This window comes from Lynx canadensis, chromosome C2, assembly GCF_007474595.2.
Source record: "Lynx canadensis isolate LIC74 chromosome C2, mLynCan4.pri.v2, whole genome shotgun sequence".
Lineage (NCBI taxonomy): Eukaryota > Metazoa > Chordata > Mammalia > Carnivora > Felidae > Lynx > Lynx canadensis.
Window position 1 is genome coordinate 154570610 of NC_044311.2, and position 25969 is coordinate 154596578.

The following is a 25969-nucleotide window of genomic DNA, read 5'->3' on the forward strand; positions in this document are numbered from 1 at the left end:
GAGCCCCGCCCCAGCCCCGGACGCGTGGGAGGACCCGCTCTCAGCCCAGCCCCCAACCCCGCCTTCAGCCCCTCCCTCAGCCCCCGGCCGCTTGGGGAGAGCCCCGCCCCAGCCCCGGACGCGTGGGAGGACCCGCTCTCAGCCCCGCCCCCAGCCCCGCCCTCAGCCCCCGGACGCGTGGGGGGGGGGAAAACCCACCCTCAGCCCCGCCCCCAGCCCCGGAGGCGTGGGGAGAGCCCCACCCCCAGCCCCGGAAGCGTGGGTGGGGGGACCCGCCCTCAGCCCCATCCTCAGCCCCAGACGCGGGGGGGGGGGGGGGGAGCCCCGCCCTCAGCCCCGGACGCGTGGGAGGACCCGCTCTCAGCCCCGCCCTCAGCCTCGGGCGCGTGGAGGGACGCGCCCTCAGCTCTGCCCTCTCCCCGCTGGCCCATTTCACAGGCACGAGGGGTTACTAGCCAGTCTTTCCTGGCACCGTCTGTGGTCTGTGCTTGTCCCTCGAGGGCGGGGACCTGGTGAGAAGACTTAGGTCAGGATTAAGACGAACGAGAGTTAGACTGGGTGGACGCCGCCGCCTCCCTGGTTAGGAGAAACCAGTTTCCACCTCGGGACTGTCCCTCCGGACCCCTCTCCCTCTCCCGCCGGAGATCAGCGCATGGTTCCCGCTTTGTGCCACTTGCTATCACGCGCCTGATGTTTCTGGAGCATTGGTGCTGTGTGCGTGTGCCTAGAGGCTGCATTTCGCTGATGTGGAATAAACCCGTTTCTAGCGACACCGCTGCGACCCCGTATTTTCAGGGGCCGTCCGAGAATTTGTACACGACAGAGGCTGCCGGGAGCATGAAGGGCGTTCGGCGGGGGTCCCCCCAGCACCCGCTGTGGCGCGGCGCCTTACCCCCCTTGTCAGCCCCACACCTGAGGGGTGGCTCACAGCCGCTCAGGCTTGCAGGGCGCAGTTTCACTGGGGCCGAAAGGAAAAAACACTCCAGCAATACGCACAGGCTTTTGTAAGAGCGAAGGCCGGCGCGCGGTGCGGGCGCTCCGAGTCCAGCACGACGCGTGTGCCCCTTGCGCAGAGGGGATGCGGGCGGCTTCTCACGGGGGTGCCGGGAGCCACCGCAGCAATCCCCGGCTGGAGCTGGCGGTCACTTTCACTTTGGCCCCAGAGAGCAGGTGTCTAGGGCTCCCCCAGGCTTGTCCTAGGCCGCCACCAACAAGGGGTTCAGGACCCAGGGAGAGAGAGCCCTGGAGTCCACTTTGGGTCACTTCTTTGCTCCGAGGGCAGCCAGCCTCAGACAAAGGGTTCACGTGCCTCCGCAATCTCCCCTCCGCCATCCCTGCCCCACCCATGAGGGACACTGCCAGGATTAGAGCCTACGTGCGTCTCCAGATTCTGCTGCCCACCCTACAGCACTAGTAGGAAGGTCCATCCGTCTGTGAAGACTATGCTAGAATATCCGTGATGCCCACTCCCGAACCCTTCACGTTGGGTACATCTGGGGCTCTGCTGAGCCCACAGGACGGCACCGAGTCTGGAGCAGAGCAAGGAGAGGGGCCACATAGAGCGGACTGACATAGAAAGCCTGGGTTTTCCAGAACACAGGGTCTGATGTGCTGTCAGTGCTTAATAAATGCTATGAGAGGGAGCGGGGCACGGGACACGCTGGGCATTTGTTCAAACGGCTTTCTGGATTCGTGACTATCTTCTAAGATGCTTCAGAGCACCTGTTTTAAGTTTATTTATTTTGAGTGAGAGAGAGCGAGCGAGCGCACACAAGTGGGCTCATAAGCGGGGAGGCATAGAGAGAGGAGAAGAGAGAATCCCAAGCAGGCTGCCCGCTGTCAGCACAGCAGCCCCAAACTCCCGAACTCTGAGCTTGTTCTGGTCTCACGGAGTCGAAGCACGAGTCCCGCACACGACGGAGAGTGAGCAGAGTGGCAGAGTGTAATGAGAGAAAGCACGAAGCTCTCAAGAGGGAGAGGGGTCCCGACTGGGTAGCCGCCGAGCATTTCTGTCCCTGACTTTTTATGGGGACCTGATCAGGAAGTCCGTGAGGCTCCAGGCGGGGCTGGAATACCTTTCTCCTTTTGTCTCTCTCAAACCCCGCTGCCGCTCTAGCCTTCCACCTGCAGCTGCCCACTGCCTCTCCCTCACCTCCCCCTGCCTAATGTTCACCCTTTCCCCACTCAAGGTCACCACCCGCGCTGAAGTCAAGAGTCAGACGCTTAACCGACTGAGCCCCCCCCGGGCGCCCCCAGAGCACCTGCCGTTGTACTGTCCTCGAGGAAAGGCAGACAAAACAATCAGGCACCCAGAGAATTCCCCCAAATGTCAGGTTTTGTTTCAGAGGAAAGGAATCCAGGCGGCGAATGTTGCAGCAGGTCACCGGGAATGAGGCACACAGCGCAGCTTCCGTCAGACCTGTTCTGTTTCTCCAGGGAAGAAAGGTCCAAGCGGTTCTGTGGGATTTCGGTTGGTTATAAGATGCATCTCTGTAGTCCCAGTGACTGACAAACACCATTTATGGGGGTGGTTCGTTAAACATGGGGCAGCTGGTACATCAGTGAATCTTTAAATGTCACTTTATTCTAGCACTTCTCTTAAAACACTGGGAAGGGGAAGCCTCGATCAGAAGGGGAAGAGACTGAAATCGGAATGGGGGCAAGGAAGCCACAGGGGGACAGAGGAAGAGCTGGGAGCAGACCCAGAACCTGGGTTCGAGGCAGGACTGTCCCCCATTGACAACTCAGCCAGACACAAATCGAGGCGGGTGCATGCTTCTACAATTTATTTTAATGCTTGTTTATTTTTGAGAGAGAGAGAGAGTCAGAGCACGAGTCGTGGAGCGGCAGAGAGAGAGGGAGACACAGAATCCGAAGCGGGCTCCAGGCTCCGAGCCGTCAGCACAGAGCCCGACGCAGGGCTGGAACTCACAACTGTGAGATCATGAACTGAGCGGAAGTCAGACGCTTAACTGACTGAGCCACCCAGGCGCCCCTGGAGGGCACATGTTTCAGTGCTGGAAACCCACCCACTGACCCAGTGGCAAGGAGAGACACAAATCAGCACAAATGATTCACTTTTATTAATACGTGTGTTTTCCCTTTAATGATGAGTGTTTGGGGTTCATGTATATCAAGCAAATTAACTTACATCTTTTATAAAGCCTTTAATCCAAAAATATCAATATTTCCCTAGCTCCAGCGTTCTGGCTAGATCTTTGAGGTGCAATCAGCCTCATCCAAAGGCCACTCACCCGGCGACTCTAGCGTGAAAAATGCAACTGAAGATTGTCAACTGCCTTGGCCCATGTGGGCTTTCTAGGTATACGGTTCACTGCTCTTCGCAGATCCTTTATTTCTGAGTCCCCCTACCTGCTAACATTTATTCGTAATTCCAAAACCAGCACTCACGGCGCTATGGCGGCCAGGCGTGCAGGGCGGCAAAAAAAGGGGCGGTGCCTCGCCGAGGACACACAGTGGAGTCCTCCTTCTCGTTTCAGCTCTCGCTGCCAATAAATGTCCTTTTGTGATCCGGTTGGTGCCAGGTTTCCAGCATTTTTGCACTTTTGGCTGGTGATCTCTGGGTTCGACACGGCCCCAGGTGTCGTGGAGAAGCGTGGTCTCCGTGAAGTGCCTCACGGGGAAAACACGCGTGCAGATAAGCAAGTTCGGGAGTGATGGTGCCATCTGCTCGGGCTCAGTGTTGGTGCAGCAGCTATATATCCAATTAGGCGTCTCTGAACAGAAGCACCCACAAAACAACGTCATGAACCCATTGGTTGACAAAGACCGGAGGCTCGTCGGCACCTGACCTTGTCTCTGTCCCCCAGAAGCAACGATGCCCCATTCACGAATTCAGCGTTCGTGATGGGTTTATGGAACATAATTACCATGAGCGAGGATCCACTGTATTTAAGGGTATTGTCTAGCAAAAATGTGTGCTTTTCCCTGTTTTCAGGACCACTTTTTCCATAATGTTAACCCGTCTTAACATAAAATTTTTAAACTTATTTTGAGGGAGGGAGAAAGCACGAGTGGGGGGGGGGAGGGGCAGGGAGCGAGAAGAAGAGAGAACCGATCCGGGGCTCGAACGCGCCAATCTTGAGATCGTGACCCGAACTGAAATCAAGAGTTGGCCGCTTAACCGACTGAGCCACCCAGGCGCCCCACGTGTCTTTCCACAATTCTAACACATAATGAAAACAATCGCCTGTCACGGTTCTGTTCTCAGGCAGAGGAAAAAAACTCAGTGTTTCTCTCCTGCCCACCGTCCCAGTCCCATCTCCGTGGGACTGGCGCCCAAGAGAGCTGAGGAGGCAGCTCGGTCACCCAGAAATAACAGGGACTTTGGGGAGACAGCTTCAGGGTACAAGATGCTGGGCGCGGGTTTGGACAGGCTGGGGCTGAGGATGTGTGGGACACCGGGCAGAGAGATCTGGAAGACAGTGGGGTCTCAGGGTCTGAGTCAGGGGGAAGCGGGAGCCATGGGTGACAGCCATGCGGGAGTTACCACGGACGGGGACGTGGGGGTTAAGCATTCGACTTCGGCTCAGGTCATGATCTCACGGTTGGTGGGTTCGAGCCCCGCGTCGGGCTCTGTGCTGACCGCTCGGAGCCTGCTTGGGATTCTCTCACTCTCTCTGCCCCTGCGCTGCTCATTCTTTCTCTCAAATAAATAAACTTGGAAAAAAAAAAAAAGGAGTTACCACGGGACACCTCCGACGGGACCACATCCACCAGCCCCCCCCCCCACCCCGGCCCGCACCTCAGTCCTCAGCCCTGCCCCCCTCGCCCCTGTCCCCGCCCGCCCCAGCTGCCCCGCAGCCACCCTCCAGCATCACCGCCCTCCAAGGAGGTGCAGACTGGTTCTGCTCACCATCCCCATCTGCAGGGACTCCATAAATCCTTGGAAAACAAATGTATAATTTATTTGTACAGTATTTCACAATGGAATTTTACAGTTTAAAAAAGGTACAAAACAGAGGACAAACAGGCGTCACATAAAAAGAAGCCAGGGACGCAACACGTTCTCGCCACGACAATGCGCATTTTAAGATCCGGCTCGGGGAGCGGGCACCTCGCGGTGAACGGAAGCATCCATCCGGGGAGTGGGGCCGCCACCGCCTCCCGCTTCAAGGTTAAGCCCTAGCCCCCGGGGGGGGCTAAGCCCTAGGCGGTGGGATCGCTCATTTCCTTCTTGGAAACCAGTGCGCTTGAGAGGAGGCAGCCCCCCCCCCCCCCTCAAAGCAGGACTCAGCGCACAATTAGGCTCCACACTTGGCAATTCAACCCCAGCCCTTCCCTCCCGGGGAAGCCTGAGGGGCTGGAAGGGGGCAGGTTCTCCTCTCTGTGGCCAGCACAAGCCACACCCCCGGCACAGAACACTTTGGAAAGCGCCTCAAGTCCCCGGCGCCGCCCACTTGTCAAGGCCAAGAGTGTCAAAGAGCCAATGTAGCAACTACTTAGAGACATCACAGCCAAGACTCCCGGAGCACTGAGGTAGTAACACGTAGGAACTTTACATGGAAACAGTGTATCTTTAATCACACATCCCTGATTCCCGCCCCCCCCCTCCCAGGGGTGACCTCAATTTCCATGTAATCAGCAGGCCCCAAGAGGGTCAGCACAGCACCCCACTCCATCGCACCCCACTCCGCCGCACCCCACAATCTGATGGAAAGAGGGTGAGGGAGTGGGGCTGGCTCTCCCCGGGGCGCCCAGCCCCACATACAGTGGCGTCTGCGTTTGCAAGGACTTCCCTTGCACCTAGGGGTCTGTCTACACTCTCACCCTGTTGAGCGGGAGAGAAGGTTCTTGCTGCCTTTCCATCTTGACCCGTGAAGGGCTGGTCCCTTTATTTTCAGCCACCATCCAGGGCTGCTAAGAAGGCACTAAAAAATGATCAGCGAAAACCCCCGAGGGGGTGGGGGGAGACTGGCCCTCCCTAGCAACGACCCCAGCAGGCTGACCCTGAAAGTCCCACCCGGCTTTCTTCCCTGTCTCAAGCCGTCCAGCAGCTGAGAAGTCACCAGCCCCAGACGCATCCAAAAGGTGCATCGGCCTCCCGAGTGGGCTTAGAAGGAAGAACCCACCGGGCGGCCTCTATCCCTCTGCCCTGCGGTGGCCCTGGGCCCCACACCCCGCTGGGCCTGGTCACGCCTTGCAGACCAGGGGTCCAGGAGCGTGGGCCTGTGGCCTGCACAGAACTATGGAGAGTGCCGAAGACAGACAAATACACTATTTAATAACAACGAAAGGACCTTCGAATCATTTCTAAAAATACAGCACATCACGCACGGGGAGTTAAAAATCAGCCCCTTCATTTTCTTGTGGAACGGTGTCGAGGACAAAGGCCACGCGGATTAGCCGTTTGCCTGTTCAAAAAGGAAACGAGAAAAAAAGAAACGGCTTTATTTTCTCAAGACACAAAAAGGCAGCAAATTCGTTTTGTCTCCTAGACTGACTTATAACTGAAGCAGCAAGCTTAGCGGGGCCGAGAGACGTTTTTTTCCTACAGGGCAACGGTCAAGGACTCGGGCTGCCGAAGGAAGGGGCTCCAGGCGGACAGGGCCGGACGGGGCAGGAGCGAGAACGTGCAGAAATGAGCCGTGTAGCCTCGTCTGGGAGGCGCAAGTCGACCGCAGCCCATGAAGGTGCAAGTGCTTACTCAGTGCCGGCTTCCCTCTGCCGTCTGTCCCGCCACCCGGCCCTGTCCCTCCGTGCCCTGGCCAGCCTGAGCCCCCGGCAGCCACACCACACCCCGCGGACTTCTGGGCTTTGGGGCAAGAGTAGAGAGCAAGGTGGGGAGGGGGACAGGAACTTACCCTCATTTGTCGATAAATCCAGTCCGTAAATATGGTCACATTTCCATACACGCCTGGTCTGTTGGCTTTGGCACAGCCTGAACCCCAGCTCGTGTCCCCAATCAGCCACCAGATGTGACTCTTCATGGTGACCAGGGGGCCTCCACTGTCACCCTGGGGGACACAGCCAAGGGCGGAAGTTTAAGCCACAGCCCGCACACACAACTGGCCGTGCCCGGAGGGATGGGGTCAGGGCGGGGGTCGGAGTGGGGGTCCCCGTGGCAGTTATGACACAGTGTGCGGGTTTTGTGCCCCCCCCCCCCCCACCAAGAGGGACAGTAATATAATCCCCAAAAGAGACTCTTCCAGTGACGACTTTTAGCCTGCACCAGGTAGCAGTTAGTTACTAAGTAAATTGTTGGCCGTATTTTAAAACGGTTGCAAAACTTATTTCTGTTCCGCTCCCAAGCCGACAAAATAAAACCCTTCGGGGCCGGTGGCCGGGCACGCGCGTGCTTTTACACCATCAGTGTCACGGCGGCTGGCCACGGCCACCCCGGAGCTGACCCCCCGCGTGCCAGGGACATGGACCCCGTGTCCGTGGGGGCTGCGAGGGCACCCTCCAGTCACCTGGCAGGAGTCGATGGTCCCCTGCAGGTAGCCCGCGCAGATCATGGCCGGCGTGACCAGGTTGTTGTAGACGTACTTGCTGTTGCAACGCCAGGGCTCGATGAGGGGCACCATGACGGCGTTCAGCTCGTCCGAGGTTTTCCCTGAGACGGAAGACAGCATCGGGCGGCCGTGCAGCCAGCGCCTCCCGTGGAACAGTGGCCTCCCTCCTGGGGACGCGCCAGTGCGCACCCGAGACCGGGGGCCACGGCCCCTCCCTCCTCCTCCTCCTCCTCCTCCAGGGAGGCCGGGTCATCCCGACAGCTGACGGCTCGGACTTGGCACGGCTCTTCCCAATCAGGGAGGCCTTCCTGGCCCTGGAGCTACGGAACGCTCTGTGTTCTAGAATCTTCCTCCCTCTCCGCCCAGCGCCTTGGCTCTGGGGCTCCGTCCTCGCCAGACCGCTCCCGGGCCCACAGGGGTCAGGCTGTGTTTCCGTAGCCCCACGGGGCTCCACCGACGGTCCGGTCCCGCTTCCCGGCTCCCCTGCCCACTAAGCCTCTCCACAGCAGGGTGGGCCCTTGTGTCCGTCTACCTCTTCCCTCTCATCTCGCTCCCTCCGCGTGGGGTTCTTCCAGGCGCCACGGGCCTCACGTGACAAAACAGAGCCTCTCACCGCACCCCTCCACCCCAAGTCCTCACCACCCCGTCCTCCCTGGCTCGGAAAGTGGCACCACACCCACCCTGGGGCTCAGATCCCCAACCAAGAAGCTGACCGCCCTGGATCCCTCCCTCTCCCCCTGCTGATGTTCAGTCCACCTGCAAGGTGGGGGGGGGGGTCTGCCCCAGACATGGTCTCCTGCCTCCAGGCCCACCTCCCACAGCTGAGCCGCCAGCGCGTCCCAGACATGATTCCCCTGCACTTGGGGTCAGCCCCCTCCTGCCTGCATCCTTTCTGTGACTCCCCAGAAGCCCGCCAGCTCACGCCATTCTCCTTAAAAGCTCCCGACGGCTCCCTAGCTCACGCAGAATACAAGCCAGGGTCCCCCCCACAGCCTACACCGTCACCCCTGACTCGCCATCCCCCCCACCCCGCCACACTGACCCTTCTGTTCCTTCAACAGCCTCATCATTCAGATCTCAAGTGTCGCCTCTTACCAGAAGCCTTCCCTGATCACCCCTTCAGAGCAGCCAGGCCCCCGCCGTGACAACTTTCTGCCCTTTGACAACTTTCTGCCCTTTGAAAGCACGCAGTTCAGCTCTTTGTTTGCTGGCTGACCACATCCCGCCCCCCAGACATCCACGAGGAAATGCGACATTCCTGAGGGCAGATGTTCCTGTCTTGTGCGGTGACGCCCTCCCAGCCCATAGGAGGTGCTCCACAAACACGTGTCGATTTTCCCACTCGTCCGGGCTGCTGTGAGCCCAGGGTAAGGCTCAGCTGCGCTAACTTTCTTTACACCAGGTGCCTGGATGCCCGGCTCGGCCACTGTCGCCCCGATCTGCCCCCACATCACCCAGCTCTTGTCCTTTCCGCCTTGTTCTAAAGGGTCTCTCGGGTGTTGCCTTGAACACTTTTCAGAAGGACGTAGACAGTGCGTGAGAGGCCTCTTTGTACCACCAAGCGCTTCTCACGCTCCATAAAAGTGGAACCACTAAGCTCCCCTTCTCCGGAAAGTTTTCTCGGAGAGGAAAGTCAATCGTAGCAAAGCCTGCTGAGCGGGTCTGCACCACAACAGTGCAGCTTCCCCCCCCTCTGGGGCGTCGGGGCAGACGGACGCAGCTCCAGCGGCCTGCGGCTGGCCATCGCGGGTCATGAAAGCCCACCCTCACCGAGCCCACTGTCCCTGAGCCCCTGGAGGGCACGGCCGGCTTCCAGGGCAAGCCGTTAGCAACAAGGGGACGCGATCACACAGCCTGTATGTCCCTCGCATTGATGCGGCCTCTACGCTTCGAAAAGCAGTTTCCACACACGTTGCTGCCCTTGCGTCTTAGTAAGGACACAGTGCCAGGTAGGGCAGGCACGGGTTTTTTTTTTTTTTTTTCCCATTTAGCAGATGGGGAAACTGAGGCACGGAGCCTGAGCGACGTGGCCAAAGTGATCTAATCGCATGGGAGCGGATCCGGGATCAACCCCCCGGCTCCCCCACTTCCAAGCCCGGTGCTGGGCTCCGTGGGAACCGCGTGGCCAAGAGCCTCACCTTTCTCGTGGGTGGCCCCCCACCCGGAAATCCAACACGGCTGTTCCGGCTCGAGCATCAAGCCTGGGTTGGGCAGGCACACCGGCTTCACTTTGTCTGTTCCAAGAAGAGAAAACAGCGTGAGCCAGTCTGGTCTAACTGAAGGCTGTGCAGCGACCGTCTTCAGCCCGGCCCCCCCCCCCCCCATCTGCACGCCGCGGGGCCCGGTGCCACCACCATCACCCCAGGAGAGTCCCGGACCCCGACCTGTCCCCGCACGCCCACGTTCTGTCCCTGCCGGGCCCCTCCTTCTCACAGGCGAGGTGCTCCCTTCTCTGGAAGTTAAGCTGCTTAGAAACAGAACTGTTTGCTAGCTCTGCTTCTAGAAATTCACGCTGAACTCTTCAAGAAACAGAACTAAGAAAGGGGCTGCAAGTAGTGAAGCTTTTTTCAAACTTAAATCTTCAAGGAACAAAAATTTGACAATAGACACTGTCGGCAGGGGACGAGGGGCAGAGAGGACACACGTGAGGCTGGAGAAGCTGGCGGGCACTCCCAGCCTGCGCCTCGGAGGCCGTGCTGGACACGGCCCCCGTGGACCGGTTCTTCTGGGTCCACATTGCGTCCCAACTTGAATGCAAACACCTTGATGGGGGAGGGGGGTGGTGGTGGATGAGGGTCTGGTCTGTCTCTGCCCGTGTGGGCTGGAACATTCTGGAAGACCCCTTGGATGGACTAGAATGGGGGCCCAAGCTAAGGGAAACCATGGCTTGCTTTTCGTTGTTGTAAACCATTAAGTTTCTTGTTTTCAGGATTTATGTGAAAAAGTAAAGTCCTGACAAATTTTAGATCAGCGGTTCTCAGCTAGAGGCGATTTCACCCTCAGGGCAGATCTCTCGACGTCTGGAGACATCCGTGTCACAACTGAAGGGCACCAGTGGCATCTGGTGGATGGGGACCAGGCCAGGACGGCTCCAAAGCGCCATCCGACCCCGAAGGCCAGCAGCGCTGTGGTTGGAAAGCCCGTCTGGACTTTGATGCGTGTTGATTAAATCACGACTCTGGACGGTAGAGGAAAAGCGCGCCGCTCACTCCCTCCCCCAGCCCGTCATAGGTGCACGCCCACCCGCACGCAGCACAACCCCCCTCCCTCTGGTTCCATCTTCCCTGGACACGCGGTCAAAGTCGTCCACACGCCCCCGAGCCCCACGGACGCGGTCACGTACCATCAAAAGTCAGAGGCGTCTGCAACTTCATAAGAGCGATGTCATTGTTCTTGGTCTTGGAATCATAGTTCGGGTGGGAGATCACTTTTCCCACTCGGTACCCGTGTCCATAGAACATGAAAGATTGCCTCAAAATTCCCACGAAGGCCGTCCAGTGCCGTGGGTTGTTCAGTGGTCTGGAAGGTAAAGCCGAAGACCACTCAGCACCTCAGAAACGCAAATGGGAAACACTCCTTTGGTGACTTCCAAAGTCACAAGCCGGAGCCAGGCGTCCCGGAGGCGCCATGACCCTCTAGAAGCAACGCGGCCAGGCCGGGGAGGTCTCGGGCTCTTGTCCCTTGGCGCCTTGCCGTGGCCCCACCCACCCCTGCACCTCGACAATGAGGTCCATTCTTCCTGTGCCTCTCTCTTTTTTTAGTGTTTTTATTTATTTTAGGAGAGAGAGAGAGAGAGCAGGGGAGGGGCAGGGAGAGAGGGAGAGAGGGAATCCCAAACAGGCTCTGCGCCTCAGCACAGAGCCCGATGGGGGGCTCAAACGCACAAACCGTGAGATCGTGACCTGAGCCGAAATCAAGAGGGGGTCGTTTAACTAACTGAGCCACCCAGCCCCTCCACCCCCATACTTCTGTACCAGCCGCAAACCCTCAGAACATCGAAGAACGCTGTTCCTTGGCCTGAATGCCTCCCTGAGGTTCCAAACCTCGTTTCTTGCAGGACTGGGTCTTACTTGCCTTCACGTATCAGGGCAGCTTTGGGCACCAACAGGTGCTTAATAAGTGCATGCGGATGGCTAGATTGTAGGCCTCACAGCCATTAGGACATTAGCTTCGTCTAGGTGTTTCCCTTTTAGGAGAACCCCAGATCCCGGGAGCTATCGGAATCCGGTGGAAGGAAGTCAGGAAGGGAACACCAGTGGGTGACAAACGTCGCTCCTTCCCCCCCCCCCCCCAACGGCCTTCGGGAGGGGCAGGTACACCTGTCCTGCAGGTGTGCAAAGGGGACACTGCGGTCAGACACCTTGCGTGAACGGTCCGGGGCCACACAGCCAGAGGACGGCACGGCCAGGACCGCAGCCGGCACGAGGTCACGCTAAGTCGGAAAGACCTCTCTGCCGAGCGGTTTCCTCCAAAGGAGGCGTGTGGCCAAAAGAGTCTGTGTTTAAGGAGAAAGGAGGGGGCAGCGTCGTCCACAAAAGCGGACGCTGTAAATTACGGCTGCCCCGTCCTGAGGGCCACGCTGTGGCCAGGGATGCTTGACCGGGGGTCCCAGGGAGCCTTGGGGCAGGGCAGCGGGAAGTTCCCTGGCCTGCGGTGGTGAGGACGGGCTTCCAGGGAGTCCGGCCCTCCCAGAAGGACGGGGCTCCCGAGAGAGGCAGGAGCCGCGAAGCCGGCGGCAGGAGGGGGTCCCGCTCCCCGCGCTCCAGCCCACCAGGCCCCCCCCCCCCCCCCCCCCCCCGGTCACGCCGCGAGGGGGGCGCCGGGCCCCACGCACCGGCCAGGACACCGGCGCTTGAAGAGATCGGAGACTCCGCCCCAGGTCACGCGGCCCCAGAGCCACCTCCAGACCCTCGCCCGCCCCCCCCCCCCCCAGGCCTGCCCCCGCCCCCGGCGACTCACTCCTCCACACAGTGGGCGGCCGTCACGATCCACTCGGGGCTGATGACGGAGCCTCCGCAGACGTGGACGCCCTGGACGTGCAGACTGGCCTGCCACGGCCAGTCCCCCGGGGAGGCGCCGGTCCCGCCCACGATGCGGCTCTGGCGGCCCATCTTCGCGGTGACCCCGCACTCTGAAGGCGACCAGCGCGGAGCAGGTGAGCGCGGGCGGGGCCGCCCCGCCGCCCCCCGCAGGGTGGGCCCGGCCCCTCCACCCGAAGTCCGGCCAGGCTGGGGGAGCACCCCACGCGTTCGGGGTCTGAACTACAGAGAATGCGTCCCGGTCTGTTTCCGGTTGAGGGGAGGAGGGGACGCGCCCCCAGCCCCCCCCCCCAGGAAGCAGCACTTCCGCTGGCACTTGACGCCCCCTCTCGCTGTCCCCTGCGCACCCAGGCGGCCATCCTGGGGAGCAAAGGCCCTGGGGCCTGCTGGAGTCGTGGACAGACTGAACGCTCAGGGGCCCCATGACTCCTGAACGTTGCAAAAGAGGGTGGGAAGGAGGGAGGAGGGAGAAGGAGGAGGGAGAGGGAGGAGGAAGGCGAGGGAGGGAGGAGGGGAAGGGAGGAGGGAGAGAAAGGGTGGAAGAGGCAGGAGGGAGGAGGGGAGGAAGAGGGATAGGAAGGAGGGAGGAGGGAGAAGGAGGAGGGAGAGGGAGGAGGAAGGCGAGGGAGGGAGGAGGGGAGGAGGAGGGATAAGAAGGAGGGAGGAGGGAGGAGGGAGAAGGAGGAGGGAAAGGGAGGAGGAAGGCGAGGGAGGGAGGAGGGGAGGAGGAGGGATAAGAAGGAGGGAAGAGGGAGGAGGGAGAAGGAGGAGGGAAAGGGAGGAGGAAGGCGAGGGAGGGAGGAGGGGAGGAGGAGGGATAAGAAGGAGGGAGGAGGGAGGAGGGAGAAGGAGGAAGGAAAGGGAGGAGGAAGGCGAGGGAGAGAGGAAGGGAGAAGGAAGGATAAGAAGGAGGGAAGAGGGAGGAGGGAGAAGGAGGAGGGAAAGGGAGGAGGAAGGCGAGGGAGGGAGGAAGGTAAGGGAGGAGGGAGAGAAAGGGTGGAAAAGGCAGGAGGGAAGAGGGGAGGAGGAGGGATAAGAAGGAGGGAAGAGGGAGGAGGGAGAAGGAGGAGGGAAAGGGAGGAGGAAGGCGAGGGAGGGAGGAGGGGAAGGGAGGAGGGAGAGAAAGGGTGGAAGAGGCAGGAGGGGAGGAGGAGGGGAAGGAAGGAAGGAGAAGGAGGTGGGAAGAGAGAGGAGGGAGGAGGAGGGAGGGGAAGAGGGAGGAGGAAGAAGGAGGGAAGAAGGAAGGAAGAAGGAGGAGGGAAGAGAGGGAGAATGAAGGAGAAGGAGGGAGGAAGGAGAAAGAAGGCAGGAGGAGGGGAAGAGAAGAGGGAGGAGGGAGGAAGGAGAAGTGTGAGTCCTCAATGCCTGGCCTGGCCTGCTGCTACTTGTGACAAGTTCTTTGCCAGAAAGGGAGAGGAGGCTTCCTCTGGAAACTCTGAGCGCCGATGGGGAAGGAGCCACAGGACAGAGGCTCCTGGTCGTGCGGGTGGGTGATGCAGGGGCCTCAGAGGCACAGGCGGGTCACAGTGGACCCGAACCCAGGGAGAAAGGGAGGTTGGAGGGGATGCTAACGTCCCAGGGGCTTCGCTGGGTAAATCTTCGAGCCCCTCCAGTGTCTGCCCTGTCCCCGTCACCGCCAGGGCAAAGGAGGTGGGGCTCCACGAGCGTCCATCCAATGGGGGCTGCCTGGAGGTTTTGCTCGAGGGGGTGGTTCTCCTGCCCCACGAAGTGGACAGCGAGGTCCGGAGAGCCGGGGTGAGCACCACGCCCTGTTGGTGCCTGAAAGAGCCTGAGCTGAGCCTGGCTGGGGAGTTAGGGCCAGGATCCCGGGTCACGCGGTCCACCCGGGGGCATCGGCTAGTTTGACCTGTTCACACTGCAAAGCTGAGCTGCAGGACCGGTGTTTCATTCGAAAACAGGACCAAAGAGGAGGGCACGGGGAGGGTGCCTTCCACACGGATAGAGGCTGGGAAGCCAGAAGCAAGCCAAACACGAGACGGGGAGACCCACGGCCTCCGGCGCCCCGACAGTTTCCTGAGATTGCCTGTCCCCGCAGGACGGCTGCGTCCCTGGCCCCGAGGCCGGAGGCATCTCCAGGACACCGCAGTTCCAGAAAGGTGTTCCTTGAGTGGAGCTGGGGTACGGACCGGGCGCAAGGCTCGGACACATCCCACCCCATCACCCCGCCTCCCCAGACGCAGGGGATGCATTTCTGAAGGTACAGGGTGCTCCCTTTGGAGAAAAAAAAGGGGGGGGGGCTGGAAACCAGGAATCGCTTACCTATACAGCGTAAAGAAACCACGGTTTTTGACGAACAGACATCACTACAAAAGAACAGGGGGTGTTCTGGTCACTAGAATACACAAGATGCTTGACCCTCAAAATACTTAGAAATAAACATTTTCTTCCCATGGTCGCACCCCCCTGCCTCCCCAGACACAGAAGGGCCCGCGATTGAAGAGTCAAAAAAGGAGACCACATCCACGTGGGGGACCCTGGCATCGAGCACTGAATCCCAGCCCGGGTTTCAAGTCACAGCTGTGTGACCCCGGGCTCGTTACTTAACCTCTCTGTGCGTCGTTTCTCCCATCTGTAGAGTGGGATAACAGTACCTGGTCATAGACTGGTTGTGAGGGTAAGCACCCAATAACACGAGCTACTATTTTTATTTCCAGAACTGAAAATCACCCTCTAATTTTGTAAGGAAGTCATCTGTAACCTTCCGGGTTCCTGCAACTGCTTTACACGTATTGCACAGAAAAACGAGACGACCCCTCGTTGGCTCAGGAGCCAAAGAAAAGTTAAGTCACTCATTTGGGAGGTAAGTGAAGTTACATCTGAAAAATTAGTCACTAGCGCATTCCGTCTCAGAGTGAATCTTCCCCTGACAGATGGTGGAGGAGAGAGGGTTGGTTGCACCCAACGTAACCACATTCAGGGGGTCCACCCCGGGGCCTGACCAGAAGCCTAGTCTAGACCACGGTGACCAACAGCCCCCTCTGCTGGCCGCCAGGAGTGACGGCACCTGCTTGCCAATCTCCGTGTAGCCTGGCTTCATGCCAGCCCCCTTCTGGAAGGAAAAAAGGCATTAAGATACCGATCGCAAAATCGCCTCGCTTCCCAACAGCAACCAATCCAGAGCAGAGCCCTGCTTCCTTGAACCTCCCCCAAACGACTCGACACAAGCCCAAGTTCCACACATAAAGTCAGCTTCTGACACCCTCACATCGCGATGCCCCCCGGTTCCACGGACACTGTGTGTCCCAGGCGTCTTCGGCTGTGCGGCATGGCAACGCCAAGAGAAGACACATTCCCATGAAAAGAAAATGTTTTCTGAGGGTCACAAGGCTGACTCTCCTCCATGTGGAGGGGCCGCTGTCCGGCCACCAGCGTGTGGTCACATGGAGTCTGCGACTCGGGGATCAAAGTGAAGAGAAGGGAGTCTTCCGCACTCCCCCCCCCCCCACCCGGCAGCCACCTTGTGAGTCCCGGAGGTGGTGGCCCTCCCTCCCCGCGCAGCCCTGATCCCGCATGGGAGTGTCACCGGGAAGGACAGAAACACTCAGCATCGACAAAGAGCCCAGGCAGCTGTGTTTAGCTTCCTGGGTAGGCAGACCGCGGCCCTGCCGTTTTGATGTGCACCTGGCGAGCACAGCCCTCCTCCTAGGCTCACTCTGTCACGCTCCTGGGGACAGCCAGGCTGGGCAGCTTGGGCGGAAATCGGCCCCCCAGCCACCACGGCCAGCGGCCACCAGGAACGCAAAGCCGCTGCTGGCCACCCAAAGGAAAGGAGGGGTGCCACGTCACTTCACCCACCCCAAGGGCAGCCCCTGGCACCTGGCCCACAGGGAGGTGACGGCTTGGCCAGCCACCCGGGGATGAGCGATAGGGACCTGGGAGCTGACCGGGGCTTGCACACAAAGACGCCGTGCGACTTTCACATGAAAGAGGAGGCAGGTAGCAACGACGGTCTGGGGAGACGGTGAACATTTTAAACACGCGAGACGAAACAAGCAGCTCAAGCACCCCCTGTCCCCCACCCTCCCAACCAGCTAGGCCACCAATCCTGCGATCTGCTGTTCAGGTTCTCTTCCACCCACTGGACACACTGAGACCTGCCCCGGGCCACAAGCTGGCTTCGAGCTACAGGACACGTGGGCTGAACCGGACTAGCTGCTCCCTCCCGGGCCCCCCGGGATGCCGCGCACGCCCGGCCGGGTGCCATCTGACAGGGTGGCTTGGGGGCCAGGGGACCAGCCATCCCTGCTGCTGGGGACTGAGGGGGCCCCTGGGGAAGCAGGACTTCTGAGCCGAAACGGGCACCATCCCGGGCGAAGCAGGATGGGCTGGTCACCCCCCTTGGGACGCTGACTTTCTCGGGGGTTCGTGGAGACATACCCTGACCCGCAGTCCGTCCGTCTCTAATGTCTGGGGAGTATTTTAATGCGGTCAGGAGGAGTCTCCATTTTCATTTTACCATGTTTTCCAGGGCCACCAGGGCCGAGGGCAGAGGGCACGAAGACCATGGCAAATAACCCTCAGCTGCTCCCCGAGAATGAACCACCCCCACTCCGAGTCCGATCTCCTCCCAGAGAGAAACTCTCAGCGATACTGGAATAGCGGTCCGAGAACGCCACCTCGGGACCGTGACTCCCCATGGTGTCTCCTGTTCGCTCTCGTTACAAAACTTCTTAAAGGAAAAATAAAGAAATCACCAAATACCTGTGGTACAGTTTCTTATAGAGATCCATATGGTTAGCACTTGTGTTCACCCTCATAAAGCTGGTGGCCCCACTGTCATCCGCTACTCCGTGGCTAGAATAGAAACTATTCCTAAAGGAGAAGGAAAACCTTAATTAAAATAATGGCTTCATGATAAGCGACGGCAAATCCTTGGGCCGTATCGCCATACTTCTCTCGTACGGTGTTCGGATAAGGGGGGACACCTTAGCATGTGGGAAACAAAACCACAAGGTCTGATCAAGTGACGCTGTCTAATAATCCTCTTTGGACCCAATAACCCGGAAGCGTCAGGTGAAAGCCCTCCGTGGGCCTTTTTCTAATCTAGTTTGGGCGAGGATAGAGAAATAAGGACAAAGGGGATGTGAGTACATGTAACCTAAGAGAATTTACAGATGTTAAAACACTCCCCCGCTATAAAATCCCGTCGGGTCCTGAACACGCTGGGGGCGTTACTATGTCCATTGGGGATGGCATTTGGAGAGATTTTGCTGGCTAAGATGCCAAGTTTCTTTCTTTTTTTTTTTTAAACATAATTTATTGTCGGATTGGCTTCCATACGACACCCAGCGCTCATCCCGACAAGTGCCCTCCTCAATGCCCATCACCCATTTCCCCCTCTGCCCCACCCCCAAAGATGTCACGCTTCTTATCAAGCAGTGATTAACCTTGACTACTGGCATACGGAGAACCCCCCAGTGCTGCGCAGAAGTCACATAGAGACACTCCGAGGAAGACGTAGTGACAATGAAATCACACAGCCTTTCCCCGTGCGGCCAGACGTCTGCCATGCACGCCAAGGGATGCCCTGGGGATCCCCTGGCTGGGAGCCCCAGGGAGGGTCCCTCCTGCCTCTCCCCCCATCCCTGTGGCCACAGGCAGGACTGAATTCTCTTCCACGGCAATCTGATGCCACCTGTCCCCCATTCAAAGGCTCAGTGCGTCCCCCAAGCATGTATGCAGTGAACGTCTGCACATCTGTGCCCTCTGACCTCCCCCAGCCCCCCCCCCCCCCCCCCCCCCCCCCAGCCAGGGAGGCCTGAGGAGGTGAGGTCTCAGTGCTCCTTAAGAGCTCCTTGAGAAAAGGAGTCCCCGGCCGGCACCCTGGACCTCGGTGACCTTGACCGTGGGTGGGAGCGGACGGGGAACCGGGAGTGGATGGAGGTCCAGGAGGCAGCAGGGCTGGGGGGTAGTGAGTCTTGCTCACCAGGTGCAGGGGACGGGGGCAGGGGGATGCGGTGGGCACCTGCTGGCTTCCCTGACCAGCTCTGGGAAGGAGCCAGAGGTCCCTCCGGGGAGGGCGGAGAGAATCTTCCCTCCGCTTCTGCGGTGGGGCCGTACTCACCGGTAGCCCATGTCCTGGCACGCGGCCCTTCCGTAGCCCTCGCTCCAGTCATCCTGACACACGGGGTGCCACGACTTCCTCTGGGACGAATACACCTGGAGGATGAAGTTCGGTCCGTAGAGGCGCACTGCAGCGAAGGAGACGCTCCGTGAGGTTCTGGGGGCCGTCCGGACACCACTCGAGCCCCCCCCCCGCCCCCACACAAAGGCTCAGAGGCAGCGACACGAGGGGTCCTGTCCCCACGGCACTGACCGCGCACCCCTTCCCGGCTCTAAAGTGCTCTTTACCCCCAAAGCACTGGCAGCGGGTGTTCAGACAAGAGCCGGAAGGCAGGAGAACGTAAGCGACCGTGGACGGATGAATGGACACAAGGTGGCCCATCTACGCCACGGAGCGTCATCGGCCCTGAAAGGAGGCCCACGCAGGCCCAGAGTGGGGAATCCAGAGCAACACTCGGCGGATTAGTGGTTACGGGGGGCCCTGGGGTGGGGGGAGGGGTGAACGTAGAAAAGCCGCTGAACTGTATGTTCTCAGGGATGAATTCTATGGTACGTGAGCCATATCTTGATAAAGCGAGTATTTAAAAATAAATGAAAAAGATAAAGGGTTTTGTTTTTTTTAAAAAAAGATCTTTTTTTCAGTTTTATTTATTTATTTTGAGAGAGAGAGAGAGACAGAGAGAGTGGGTGGGGGAGGGGCAGAGAGAGGGAGAGAGAGAATCCCAAGCAGGCTCCGAGCATCGGCGCAGAGCCCGATTCGGGGCGCGAACTCACAAACTGTGAGATCTGTGACCTGAGCTGAAACCAAGAGTCGGACGCTTAACTGACTGAGCCCCCCAGGCGCCCCCAGAAATGATCTTTAAACAATCATTTTGAACAACAGATCGACCGTTCTTGCCCAACACCCCGGATCCTGGCAGAGCACCAGAGACATGCCACACCCCCCTGGTGCAAGGTTCTGCCTCTAAATTCAGTCACACTTCGCCCAAATGACCTCAGTGCTTATGTTTAAGGAAATGAAACACCTTAGACGTCGTCTAAACCTCTCTCTATGCCAGTGACTTCTCCCTCCCTAGAGGTAACCACAATCCAGAATTCCGAGAACGTTCCATGTGTGAACGGCTGGATCAGGAGGGGCACGGCCACAGAGCGGGTCCCGCCCATATGGCTTGAGGATTAACTGGTGTCACATATTCATACAAATGACCTTGAAAACGGCATGCCGTGAAGGAGGGCGGGCTGCTAAACGCTATGTGACGTACGACGTTCACTGATGCGCAAAAGCATGTGAGCCCGTGCTCTGAGCTCCAGGGGGAATATATGTGACTTAAAATATAAAATGAGGACCTGATGATCACAGACCTCATTCTTGCCCCGCTTCTGTGGCCCCAACTCAGTGGACGTTCCGGCTCATTCCCTGTGATGTGACCAGCCGTGGTCTGATAATTTCCTAATGCTTCCTGGATGGGTGATCCCCATGCGCCATGTGGGAGCTAGCCACGAGCTCCCTGAGGTGGCTAAACAAACCGTGGTCCATCCAGGCAATGGAACATCATTCAGTGCTAAAGAGAAACGAGCTATCAAGCCAGGAAAAGCCGGGGAGGAAACTGAAATGCGTATCACCAGGTGACAGAAGCCGTTCTGAAGAGGCTACAAACTGTATGATTCCGACCATAGGACGTTCTGGAAAAGGCACAACTATGGAGCGGTTGCAGGGGTTGGGGGAGGGAGGGATGAATGGGCAGAGCACAGAGGATCTTCAAAGCAGTGAGGATACTCTGTATGATACTGTACTGGTGGGTACGTGTCATTGCACATTTGTTCTAACCCGCTGTCCAAATGCAAACACGTTACACGTTTGTCCACAATGCCAAGTGTGAACTAAGGACTTGCGTTAATAATGACATACTAATAATTGGCTCATCGATTGGAATGAAAGTCCCATACCGATGTAAGGTGTTAAAAATAAGGGCACACTGTGTGCAGGGCAGGGGGCCCTGGGGCGCCTGGGTGGCTCCGTCGGTTAAGCGTCTGACTTTGGCTCAGGTCATGATCTCACGGCGCGTGGGTTCGAGCCCCAGGTCCAGCTCTGTGTTGAGAGCTCAGAGCCTGGAGCCTGCTTCGGATTCTGTGTCTCCCCCTCTCTCTGCCCCTCCCCTGCTCGCTCTCTCTCTCTCTCTCTCTCAAAAATAAACATGAAACAAAATTAAAAATAATTCCAAAATTAAAATAAAACTGACACTGTGGCATAGCAGAAAGTGAAGGAGACGTTTCCTTTTTGGTTTGTGGTAATTTTAGGGATTTTTTTTTTCCTTCCATCTCGTGTCTCTGCAGTCAAATGCTCACTAGGACAGGTGATGGGGATTAAGGAGGGTACTTGTCATGATGAGCACGGGGCGATGTATGCAACTATCGAATCACTCTCCTGTATACCTGAAACGAATATTACACTGTATGTGAACTAACTGCAGTTTAAATAAACACTTAGACAAATGTTAACTAGGAGAACACGACAGCTGACGCCCCAGAGAGCTGGAAACGGTCCCAAGCTCAAGTTCTTTTCTTTCTTTTTTTTAAGTATCAGGAACTTCTCGGCTTTACTGAGGTATAAATGACAGATAACAATTGTACATACTTAAGGGGTACGACCTGGTGTTTTGAGACGTGTGTACCCTGGGAACCGGGTGCCACAGTCAAGCGCACCCACCACCTCGCACAGATCCAGCTTTCTTTTCTTTCCTTTCTCCTGCGGTGAGAACACCTAAGGTCTCCCCTCTCAGCCGATCTCAAGTGCACAGAACAGTACGGTAACTGGGTCACCTCGAGTGGTTCTCCAGTTTCTCTGGCGACATTTAATGGCCACAGAAACCAGGGCGACGGATGTAGAAAGCGGATTAGCATTAACAATACGCATACGTTCGATATATATATTCAAGAATACACGCACCCCTGGAAAAAGAACGCTCTCTGCGCACACTTGAACGTTTTCAACGGGACGGGAGATACTCTTTAGTGTCAGAAGATGTGCATTCTGTTGAAAATAATGTCCGCTCCACAAGGTGGACAAACTGCAAGAACATCAAATGTGTGTTCTGATCCGACGCAGAAGACACGCACGATGTCACGGTCACCTGTTTTGCTTTATATAAATAATCAATGTGGACATTAAATAATCCCAAGTTAAGGTGGGTCTATCCAATTACAAAATCTGACCCAGCGATCTTGCTTCTGGAGGTATTTCCTACCAATATTCTCCTGTGCCTGGAACACGCATGTTGGGTCCCCCAGAAGAGAGGCCTCCCAAAGCATGTCTACACCCAAGAGCACGGAGTGTGTGGCTGCGGGAAAGCGAGGGCTCACGTCCCAATCAGAAATGGTCCCAGGATGTGTCATCAAGGCCCGTGCAGTCAGCGAGGCAGTGACCACTGGGAGGTGAGGACAATACAAAACATACACACCCGTATTTGCTTTTTCATCTGAAGACTCTCCGGAAGAGAAGCGAGAGACGCATATCTGTTGCCCTTGAGAGAGAAACGTGATTGGCTGGTGGATGGGCACATGACCGTGTGTGGGCGCGCGCGCGCATGCGTGTGCGTGCAGGGTGGGGGAGATTGAGTTTTCCCCGCACGTCCTTGGGTACTTCCTGATTTTGATCTGCCCGGGTACGTTAGCTCAACGTGTTGAAGGAAACACAACGTAAACATTAAGAAGACAGGGAGGAAGAGGAACTTGAATTCGTCTTGCTAGAGTTCAGGGTTGCCCATGTGCGCCCGCCCACGCGTATGAAAACACCAAAAGCCATCACACCTGATCGCTTCACCATGCTCTGAATCGCTACGCCCCCTACTTAGGAAAATGGCGACAAATATGTCACCAACACACAGGCAAGGCGGTGTGTTGAAAGTTTAACGAGCGGGGGGGGGGGGGTCACTGCCAAGTGCAAACGGTCTCTGGGATACCGGCAAGGCTGTGCTGTGGGGGCTCACGGACCGAGGTGTCGGCCATGGACACAGGCCGCCCCACGGGCCGCACAGAGCCGGCGCCCAGGGCCCAGCCTTCCCCACTGGGGGGGTCCCACCAGCCGGGGCCAGCGGCGTGTCCCGCACAGGTGCCGTGACCTGGCTCAGAGAACATGCAGGAAAGCTGTCTTCACCCTGGAAGGCCCAGGAGAAGAAAGGGGACCCACATCCTCCGCCCCTGTGTTTAAATGTTTTTATGTTTATTTTTTTGAGAGAGGGAGAGACAGAGCGCAAGCAGGGGCGCGGCAGAGAGAGAGAGAGAGGGAGACAGAGAAGCCGAAGCGGGCTCCAGGCTCCGAGCTGTCAGCACAGAGCCCGCCGCGGGGCTCGAACTCATGAACCGTGAGATCACAACCTGAGCCGAAGCCTGCCGCTCAACCGACTGAGGCCCCCAAGCGCCCCTAGTCTGCCCCATGTTTAAATGAAACCCTCAGGAGTTAGGAGAAAATGGACGGAGAGGAGTAAAGCCACTCGTGAAATTTCTGGCGATGCCCCTGGCGCTATAATTCTGAAATTTCTGTTTGCTTAAAACCAAGTGGTTGTCATATAAACGTGTCAGAGCGTGCGGCAGGATCGAGGGCGCGGGGACATAGCATCACAGCGCCACGGCCGTGGTCCCCGCGTGCCTGGGTCACACTGCCTAACATGTTCCGTGGGAGGACCGCAACGTAAAAGCTTTTCAAGACAAATAAGCCAGCTCCAGCCGGGGGCGGAGCTCAGTTACCGGCACCTTAGACGACGCTTCGTTCTCCATCTCCGCCCACCCAGGCCACACGGGCACGGCCGGGAAACAGCCAGCCGGCGTGCTGTCCCCTCGGCCGGTGCCGGACTGAGGTCAGACTCACTCTGCGGGTGGCTGTCGGTGGATGCAGCACCGCTCCCGCTCAGGCCCCATCTCCGATTACAGCCACGCCACCACCCTTGAAATCACTTGCCACAATCGACAGAAAATACCGAAAGCAAAGCTCTGTGATGATAGACACACGTGATTCTAAAGGCGAGCCGGCTTTGAAAGTACATACTGCGCCCCCCCATCTCCACGTTAAATACTTCACTCCTGCAGTGGCTGCGAGGTGACGCCCCGGGCCAGCTGGGGGCGCCCTGTCAGAGTGACCCAGCCCTGCAATCCCCCTCTGTCCCCGCTGTGTGCTGCTGGGCCAGGAGCACACCCTCTCTGAGCCTGGGTCCTCATCTGCGGTCAGACCAAAGGTACAGCCTCCAGATAGCGGTTCGGTGACCTCCCGGGTGGCCGTGCCGGACACAGGCCTGGCCATCTTGCCTAGGATGGGGCCGCGGTCTCTGCGGTGGACACCAGGAGCCGGGGCACCCTGGGCAGAGCGGTCGCGTCCCCAGGCGCACGCAGTCCTGCGACTTACCGCATCGGTTCTCGTCCTCCCCGCTGGGGCAGTGCAGGACCCCGTCACACCAGTGAGAGGGGCTGACGCAGGTTCCCGAGGACCCGCACTCGATCCCGGACACCAAGCACTTGTTTTCCACTTGCAGAGAGACGGGAGGGAGACCCAGTCAGCCGGGGACACCAGGAAAACCTCACGCACCCACTGCGAGCGCCAACGTCTGCTCTCCGAGCCCCAAGCGGCAGGAGAGAAGAGCACGTTCCCCCCTTTGTCTTAATAAGGAGCGGATGCGTCCTTGACCCCATCATCTACCAAAGGAAACAGGGCAGGGGGGGCCCCGGTGCATCACTTCCAGGGGGGCGGGGAGGGGCTCCCAGCCTTGGGCTTGGACAGCACCCCCCGCCTTCCTCAGGTGACCTCTGGATCTGTAAATGCCCTGAGTCCCCTGCCCTGGGTGGACGGAAAGGCCGGGCTGTGGTTAAAGAGCTGCTGCAGGCAAGGCTCGTCCCAGCGCGTAGCAGGTGATGCTACACAGAGATCCAGGGGACAGGTGGCCCCGGGGCGGCAGCTAGCGCCCCAGAGCACCGCGTAAACCCACCGTGGTCAGTACTCCACCAACAGCATGGGATTCCCGCGACCCACGGGGTAGGAGGAAGCGGGAAAGTGACTCCTAACAATGGGGACCGTGAGACTGGAGGAGGAGGAGGATGGGGATTCTGCGTCCCCGTCACCGAACAGAAGCAACGAGCCCCACCCCCGGAGAGCGGGACACCCCACGAGGATGCCCCCCTGCACTTACTGAACTTCCAGAGCAGGACAGCGGCCAGCACGGCTCCCGCCAGGACGGCCCCCAGGGTGAAGGTGATACAGAGCACTTTCTTCGCCTCTGGGGAAAGGGGGGTGGGCACACCATGTGGTTACAGAATTTCTTAGAAGGTACACTCTCACATCTCACCACTACTTGTATAGTACAGCATATCATGAGATAATAACTTTGTTTAAGTTTATGTATTTGGAGAGAGAAAGCCAAGTGGGGGAGGGGCGGAGAGAGAGGGAGAGAGAGGGTCCCAAGCAGGCTCCACACGGTCAGCACAGAGTCCGCTGCGGGACTCGAACCCCCAAACTAGAAGATGGTGACCTGAGCCACAGTCAGATGCCCAACCGACTGAGCCACCCAGGCGCCCCATGATAACTTTTTATACACTCAAAAATGAGGCTTTTAATTTTAAGAACGCATCCTGGGAGGTCTCAACCTCTTCCGCGCACTCAATTGTATGCGTTTTAGGGCACAAAAGCAAAACAGGAAGCCATGCTATGAAGTAACATATACTTATGTTAAGCTCTTTTAAAAAAAAGTATCATCTTAAAATAGTCCCATAAGTGATTAATGTAAAAAATTGCCCCAAAGAGGGAAAATGCCTTGTTTTAGTAATTACAAGCATAGGCGCACCTGGGTGGCTGAGTTGGTTAAGCGTCTAACTTCGACTCAGGTCATGATCTCGCGGTCTGTGAGTTCAAGCCCCGCGTCAGGCTCTGTGCTGACAGCTCAGGGCCTGAAGTCTGCTTCGGATTCTCTGTCTCCCTCTCTCTGTGCCCCTCCCCTGCTTGCACACTTTCTTTCTCTCTCTCAAAAAATAAATATTTAAAAAAATTAAAAAAAATACAAGCGTAAGATAGTAGTAATAATGTCCCCAAACTATCACCTCCCTGGTGCTGGTGTTCAAGGTAGAATAAATTGTCTTACTCAAGGCAGGTTAGCGAATGGATGCCACAGACCCATAGCGTCCCGTTCGACAGCCACCAGCCACACGTGGGTGTTCGCACTTCAGTTACGTATCATTAGGGGTATTAAACAGTTCCGTAAATTCAAATGCTCAACAGACATGGGGCCGGGGGCTGCTGTACGGAAAGGGCGGGTGTAGAACATTCCCATCACTGGGGAACGTTCCATCGGGCAGTGCTGACATCAGCCTTTTGGTTGGAGGAGGAGCACTGAG

General features: G+C 57.9%; 1 protein-coding gene across 3 annotated transcripts in view; it reads right to left on the minus strand.

The window, feature by feature from the left end:
• Positions 1–6223: 6223 nt before the first annotated feature.
• The window catches only part of TMPRSS2 (transmembrane serine protease 2), a 34456-nt gene continuing 14710 nt past the window's right edge, over positions 6224–25969 (minus strand). For all 3 annotated transcript variants that reach the window (XM_030330003.1, XM_030330005.1, XM_030330004.1), the window contains exons 4-14: positions 24772–24858; positions 23994–24113; positions 18600–18726; positions 17237–17347; positions 14795–14838; positions 12435–12606; positions 10819–10994; positions 9614–9709; positions 7434–7576; positions 6825–6977; positions 6224–6374 (exon numbers count right to left, since the gene is read on the minus strand). In XM_030330003.1, the coding sequence (XP_030185863.1) occupies positions 6363–6374; positions 6825–6977; positions 7434–7576; positions 9614–9709; positions 10819–10994; positions 12435–12606; positions 14795–14838; positions 17237–17347; positions 18600–18726; positions 23994–24113; positions 24772–24858 (1241 nt within the window). In that variant the 3' untranslated portion in view covers positions 6224–6362. The remainder of the gene's footprint in view (positions 6375–6824; positions 6978–7433; positions 7577–9613; positions 9710–10818; positions 10995–12434; positions 12607–14794; positions 14839–17236; positions 17348–18599; positions 18727–23993; positions 24114–24771; positions 24859–25969) is intronic.